This window comes from Theobroma cacao, chromosome 7, assembly GCF_000208745.1.
Source record: "Theobroma cacao cultivar B97-61/B2 chromosome 7, Criollo_cocoa_genome_V2, whole genome shotgun sequence".
In the NCBI taxonomy this organism is placed as follows: domain Eukaryota; kingdom Viridiplantae; phylum Streptophyta; class Magnoliopsida; order Malvales; family Malvaceae; genus Theobroma; species Theobroma cacao.
This window is the reverse complement of record NC_030856.1, coordinates 17,507,571-17,514,852: the sequence shown is the minus strand read 5'-3', so window position 1 is coordinate 17,514,852 and position 7,282 is coordinate 17,507,571. Positions and strand designations below refer to the sequence as shown.

Genomic DNA, 7,282 nt, shown 5'->3' with positions numbered 1-7,282 from the left:
TATAAGTGAAATATGTAAAATTAAAACACTGCCTAGAGTTGTTACACATCATGCATGTATATAGCAACTCTAATTCACTTGGCGTGTAACAAATTTATTAAATATGGTATGGTTTAAACATTACATATAACTTGATCTCTATCTTTGCATTTTATTATGTCATAAACTCTTACAGTTAAATACTTCAAATATGGCATGCAACTTAGTTTTTATCTTTGTATTTCACTAAGACATAAACTCTTAGAGTTAAATACCTTAAATATGGTATGTAATAACATTTTTTTCAACATGGCATGTAAAATTTTTTTTTTAACATGACGTGTAATAAAAATATTTTTTAAATATGACGTGTAACTTTGTCTCTATCTTTGTATTTCGCTTGAACATTAACTCTTGGAGTTAAACACCTTAAACATGGCGTGTAATAACTTTTCTTTTCAACATGGTGTGTATCACAGTCTCTATCTTTGTATTTCACTAAGATATAAACTCTTGAAGTTACTTAAAACATGACATGTAACCATTTTTTTTTAAATATGACGTGCAATAATATTTTTTTAAACATGACTTGTAATAATATTATTTTTTAAACATGGTTTATAACTTGGTTTCAATCTTTGTATTTCACTATAATATAAACTCTTAAAATTAAATACCTTAAATATGACGTGCAACAATTTTTTTTTTAACATGATGTGTAACAACATTTTTTTCAACACTCGCACTTAAATATGAGGAGGTTTCATTAAGAGCAATTTTGTCTAAATTTATTTTTTTAATTAAAAATAGTTAAAATTAAAAAAAGAGTTATTTTTAAAAACACCTCATCTTTGACTGTCAAAGAAATCTTATGATATGTTAAGATAATTTTACAAATTATTTGTTAAAATCTAATTTCCAATACGCTGTTTGGTTTTTATTTTTTTGTTACATCCAATTAAGTTTTTAAATTTTTATTTTGGGTCAAATATGTTATTATAACTAATAGTTAACTAACTGTTGTTAGTTAAAATGTCATTTATTATTTTATATAATGTGATACTAATTTGACATATTGATATGTTGATGGATGATGACGTAATATGATAATATGATCATGTGATGTGATGAAATGGTTACATAACATTTTCACCTTCCCTGTTAATGTCACATTTGCGTCATATTGGTATAAAATGATAGGTGACATTTTGACTAATAATAGTTAGTCAATAGTTAACTATAAGCCTCTATATGATTCAAGATAAAAGTAGATGAACTTGATTGAATATAATTGAAAAATAAAAAATTATTTAAATTATTTAAATTATTTAAAAGATTTTTAAAACATTATGCCTAATTTACACATGATATCTTGATTGTAACCCAGGACAAAAGAAACACTTGTACCGCAAGAAGCTATTGACACTCTATACAGCTGCATTAAATGGTGACTGGAGATCTGCTGAAAGTATCATAAAAAGTGATCCTACATTTCTAAATTCCAGTATCACAGATGATTACAAAACAGCTCTTCACATTGCAGCAGGAGCAAAACAGACAGCTTTCGTGAAGAAATTAGTGAATTTGATGCAAAATCAGGAAAGTGACTTGGATCTGCAAGACGAAAACGACAACACCGCCTTCTGTCTTGCAGTCATAGCTGGTAGTGTGCCCGTCGCAAAGATTTTGATGAAGAAGGTTCCACAACTCGCTTTGATTCGAGGTGGCAAGAATTCGACCCCACTTTTTATTGCGGTTATATTTGGACGCCATGACATGGCCCGCCTTTTATACCGGGAAACTGAAAGTCATTTGAAGCATCTAGAACTGGAGCATCTACAGCATATATTTTTCACTTGTATTGAAACTGATATGTTTTGTAAGCATGCATACCTTTCCCCTCCTTTGTATATATATTTGTGATTTAAAAAACTAATTGATACTTATTATTTTTATGTGCAAATCTACTTCTACAGATATAGCCATCCAATTGCTAGCACAATCTCGCGACCTAGCTGTGGCTCGTAAAAGCGATGGACAGACAGCGTTACATATGTTGGCTCGAAAGCCTTCAGCGTTTGCTGGCAAGAAACCTGGGATATTGAAGATGCTCCTTAGCTCATGTTAGTTCTCTAATACGCAGCCTTACTTTCTCTCTTTATAATATAACCAAATCCAGTTGGAAGAAGAAAAAACTGGACTCAACTCAGACCATTTATACGCCTTTTTCAAAATCTTATTTCAGGTAAGGGGTCCAATGACAGCACAGCCCTTGAACTAGTGAGCAGCCTCTGGACAAATGTTCTGAGCAAAACAAACTTGGATGTTCAAAAAGAAATTGATTTCCCCTTCAATCTGTTGTTTGAGGCAGCAGAGTTAGGGAATTATGAATTCTTAGCTGAGCTTTTACGCTTGTATCCGGAGTTAATCTGGGAGACAGATTGCGAGAATCGAACAATATTTCACATCGCGGTCTTGCATCGTCATGTGGATATCTTCAATCAGATATACAGCATAGGGTCGATTAAGGATGTTGTGGTGGCATACAAAATACCCGGCAACGAGTGCGAAGTTTGGGATAACATGTTGCATCTTGCTGCAAAACTCCCATCGCCTCATCGACTCGACATGGTATCAGGGGCCGCTTTACAAATGCAACGGGAGTTATTGTGGTTTGAGGTAAATATTCTCATTTCTTTTTTATTTTCAACGTTGTGTTCATATTATGCCAAACGATTCTTGGCTCACAAAATGAAGCAATTTTGTATTTTAATAAATTTTTATGGGAAGAAAAATAAATAGATGTGCAGTTTTTGATACAACAAAAGGGATGCCATTCTTTTTCTTCCAACTAGCTTTTGTAAAATTTTTATATTTTTAAAAAATTAATATCATATTTATTAGTGTAAAATAGATCACTTTAGGTATTCTAATTTGCCTTTCAAAATATTACTCTCTTCATTTCAAATTAATATTATAAAAACTATATTTTTTATTTTTTTAAAAATCTAATCAATATTTAATTTTCTATAGCATGCTAAATAGTTTATATCATAAATTCAATAGTTAAGATTTTCAAAAAAAAAAACAGAAAACGAATTCAGTACCTAATTTTCAATGTTGTTTTCTTTTTTCTTTTCTAATATTGAGACCCATTGAACTTTTTAGGGCACATGAACGATAAACAGAGATAAGCTTCCCCTATCCTATTTTGAAATTTCAAGTTGACATCTCTTATTCTATTTACTTGAGTATTGGATACTGTTAATTATTATTATTATTTTTAATTGCATGCATTTTTAAACTTGCATTTTTAGTTTAGGTTTGTCACTATTATCTTTTATATATATATATATATATATATATAATAAACTTTGGTAATAAGAACTTGGATTGTTTTCAAGCTTTTTCAATTTTTGTTTGCATATCATGTTTTGCTTTGTAACAATATTATTCTTCGTGTAGGAGGTGAGGAGCGTGGTACAACCCTCCGATAGAGAACGAAAAGGTTTAAAAGGATTGACCCCTCGAAAATTATTCTCCAGGCAGCACGAAGGATTATTGGAGAGGGGCGAGAAATGGATGAGGGATACGTCTGAATCATGTATGATTGTCGCAACACTTATAACTACGGTGGTGTACTCTGCAGGCTTCAGCACACCTGGCGGTAATGATAATACGAAAGGAACTCCCGTTCTGATAAACCACACTTTATTTCATGTCTTCGCGGTGTCGGAAGCCGTAGCACTGTCCTTTTCTATTACCTCAACGCTAATGTTCTTGTGCATCCTCACTTCACGTTACGCGGAGGAAGATTTTCTCAAATCATTGCCATTGAAGTTAATGGCTGGCCTCGCAACGCTATTCATCTCTATGATGGCCATGATAGTTGCTTTTAGTGCAGCCTTTTTTCTAGCTTACCGTGATAGTTATAATCATCATAGATTAAGGTGGGTTCCTCTTCTTGTCTCTGCATTTGCTTTCTTGCCAGCCGCTTTATTTGTTTTGCTACAGTATCGCCTGTTCCTTGACATGTTCCATTCAACTTGTTGTTCTCGACCCCTTTTTCGGCCCAGAAAGTCCATGTTTAGTTCAAGAGTGTAACTCTGATAATGTAATGTCAAAATGATGTGCTAAAAGTGTCGGATTATCCTAAAAGTGTCAAAATAATGTCAAAATGTCAAAATAAATGTCTATGGAATTGTTCCTATTTGTTAAATTTATGTTATTTTTGAATGATTAGATTATCCCATAAACACACACCATCAAACAACTTACCCAGGCAACATCAGAATAAGCTTGCAACTGTAGAGGACAATGGGAAGAAAAGAGAAGTCCTCTAGATACAGTGCCACGTAGGTGTCGAATAATGCCACGTACATCCGCTAGATGTAAGCGTCGTGGATTTTGCAAGAATAATCACTAAGCACTTGCATTGCATATGCCTTGTCAAGTTTACTTAGAATGGGATATATATCAACCCACAAGTTGGGATAAAAAGCAAGATCAAGAAGTCTTCCACCATCATCCCTTATGAACTTGTCATGCAAAGTGCGTTTTGAAACACCACTTTCAAACTTATTTGATATGCAAAGGTGAAGCATGATTTTATGATTATTGATGAGCATGGTTTCCCTTAAATATTTCTAAAAGTAAAAAATGTATTTATAAATGTGAAAATTTTTTGGAAATGATTTTTCAATCAATTATGTATTTATATGAATATACTATTATGTAGTAGTTTTCAACAATGGGGGATTATGTTTGAAGTTCACTCGATTACCTTGGCCTTTGAGCTAATGTGGGTACGAGATATCATTTATGTTAATTTTATGAATGCTACCCAAGGTGCAATGGGGCTGTACATTGCCGGTCTAAGGTGCAATGGAAATGTACATTACTGGTCCAAGGTGCAATGAGACTGTATATTACCAACCCAAGGTGCAATGGGGTTATGCATTACCAGCCCAAGGTTCTAGGGGTCATACCATCACATTGTATGATTTATGATAATTGAATGGAATGCTTGTAATGTTATTGAGGAAGTTTGCATGCTATGTTATTTGGGCATTGGTATGGGAGGAAATTGTGAGAAATAGCCCTTCTCATAAGGTGATTTTAGAAATAACCACTCATATAAAGTTATCTATTTCTAACAAAAAATAAGTATGAGTAGACCAAAATACCCTTAAAAACATCGAGGCAAATTAAGCTCCCGATATCTCCCTCCCGCCATAGAGAAAATAGAAACAAATGCTCAACTATTTGAGCTAGCTCTCTCCTAGCTCTCTGAACTGTATCAACTCTGTCAACTCTCTATTAAGCACCATCGTCATCAGCGCTCTCAGCTCTCTGAACTGTATGGGCTCTGTCAACTCTTTGTTGAACACTATCGTCATTGTGCTATAGTCTATCTCTCGGCACTTGGCCATATTGTCATCAATAAACAAACCTTATAGCGGAGATGACATCAATGTATGCTATTGGGTTTATTGCTGCAACACATAAATTTCTGAAACTTTTTGTGTAAATTAGAACATGGATTAGAAACATTGTCCAGAATTATTACACACCATGCATCTATAATGCACATGGTGTGTAGAAAATATACTGAAATAACATGTGTTAGCACATGGCGTGTAACATATTTATTTAACATAGCGTGTAACATGTTGGAAACATGGCGTGTAACAATTTTTGAACTTGCATGTAATATTTTTGAGCATGGTGTGTAACATTTTTTAAACATGGCATGTAACAATTTTTAAACATGGCGTGTAACATTTTTTGAAAATGAAGTGTAACAACATGAGTGACAAATTTTAGAACATGACATGTAATGTGTAAAATGATTGACAAATTTTTTGTTTTCAAAATTTTAGTGGGGTTCCAATTGTGTAACTTGTGATAAGATACGGTGGTCAGTGGGTGGATGGCATTTACAAGGATGCTTAGTCACGAATGTGGGGGGTTAGGAGTGATTTGTCATTTATGGGCTTGATGAAGCTGGTTGAAGATAATGTTGGGGTAAACTCAGAAATTGACGAGATTGAGTTACGTGCATTGATCAGTACACCCGGAGAGCTATCATGCCTAATTATCAAGGACGATGAAGATGTTGCATTAATTTTGCTAGAACAGAGGAATGTTCCGGTTGTGTATGTCAGCATTAAGGGACGCCAAACAAATGTCATGTCACATGAAGAAGTTGAACAATATGGTAATCAGCTCAATCAAAATGAGATTTACAATGCTTTACATATACCACAGCATTCGGTCCACAACCCACAACAATGGCAATTGACGTATGGATAAGAGTTTGTGCAGCCCGGTAGACACACGACATTCACAGAACAGTTGGCTGCACAATTTTGATCAGGATGTGCATCAAACCAATTACTTACTTCTGTCCAACAAATGCAACGATCAAGTGAAATTGTAGAGGGTGTACTGTCATTTTCAAATGAGAATACGACACTTGAGGACAACACTGCAACATTGGAGGGTGACATTGCGACGCTCAAGGATTATATTGCATCTGATAAGGGAAATGAGGACTTGTTCCTTGTCGATGAATATAGATTTGATGACAATTCAGATGGTGGGCCTGATGAATGGCATGGTGACAGTTCAGATGATGATTGGATTTATGACAGTGACATTCCAATTCGCTACAATGTTGAAGGCAAAACAGAACCTGTTGAAGGTGTTGATGTAGGAGATGTTCAGTGTGATGACCCCATATACGATAACCCCTTCGTTGGTGAGAACGGGACTCGTTCCCCTAATACATTGCTAGATGACAGTTAGCAAGAAAAGGGAAATATAGAGATATGTCGTATGTGGCTAATTCCAGGTGCAGACAAGTTCTCCATCCAAACAATTACCATTGAGGAGTCGACATGTGTCGATGATCGCTTATATAGAGGAAGAATGTTGTCCTCGAAGGCCAAGTTGAAATGAGCTTTGAACATATTGGCTCTAAAAAAACAATTTGGGATAAGAGTAAAAAGGTCATGTAAAGGTCGTTATGAGGTTGGTTGCAAGGACAAGGCATGCAAGTTTGGTGTGCATGCAACGAAGTTACCTAAAGGAGAATATTGGCAAGTTCGGACGTTGCACAAAGTACACACATGTACTGTCGATGGTTTGCAAGGGCGATTTCCAACTGCGAGTGCGAAGATAATTGGTGAACTTATGTCACACAAGCTTCAGGTTAATGGAGTAGCATTAAGACCCAAGGACATAATTGGTGAGATAAGGGTTCAGTTGGGATTGGAATGCTTGTATGGTAAGGCTTGGC

The 7,282-nt window shown here is 34.8% G+C and overlaps 2 protein-coding genes across 2 annotated transcripts; both read left to right on the top strand.

Moving 5' to 3' along the window:
• LOC108662820 lies at window positions 415-1,902 on the top strand. The gene is made up of 2 exons (XM_018124413.1): window positions 415-445; window positions 1,367-1,902. The coding sequence occupies exons 1-2, from the start codon at window positions 415-417 to the stop codon at window positions 1,900-1,902; spliced, it is 567 nt and encodes a 188-aa protein (XP_017979902.1).
• On the top strand, window positions 2,073-4,171 carry LOC18594737. The gene is made up of 3 exons (XM_018124626.1): window positions 2,073-2,102; window positions 2,225-2,658; window positions 3,445-4,171. The coding sequence occupies exons 1-3, from the start codon at window positions 2,087-2,089 to the stop codon at window positions 4,081-4,083; spliced, it is 1,089 nt and encodes a 362-aa protein (XP_017980115.1). The 5' UTR covers window positions 2,073-2,086; the 3' UTR covers window positions 4,084-4,171.

Coding starts and splice junctions, on each gene's coding strand:
- LOC108662820 (XM_018124413.1), top strand. CDS start 415: ATGGCGTGTAATAACTTTTCTTTTCAACATG. Junction 446..1,366: donor TAACTTTTCTTTTCAACATG/GTGTGTATCACA, acceptor ATTGTAACCCAG/GACAAAAGAAACACTTGTAC.
- LOC18594737 (XM_018124626.1), top strand. Junction 2,659..3,444: donor GGGAGTTATTGTGGTTTGAG/GTAAATATTCTC, acceptor TTCTTCGTGTAG/GAGGTGAGGAGCGTGGTACA.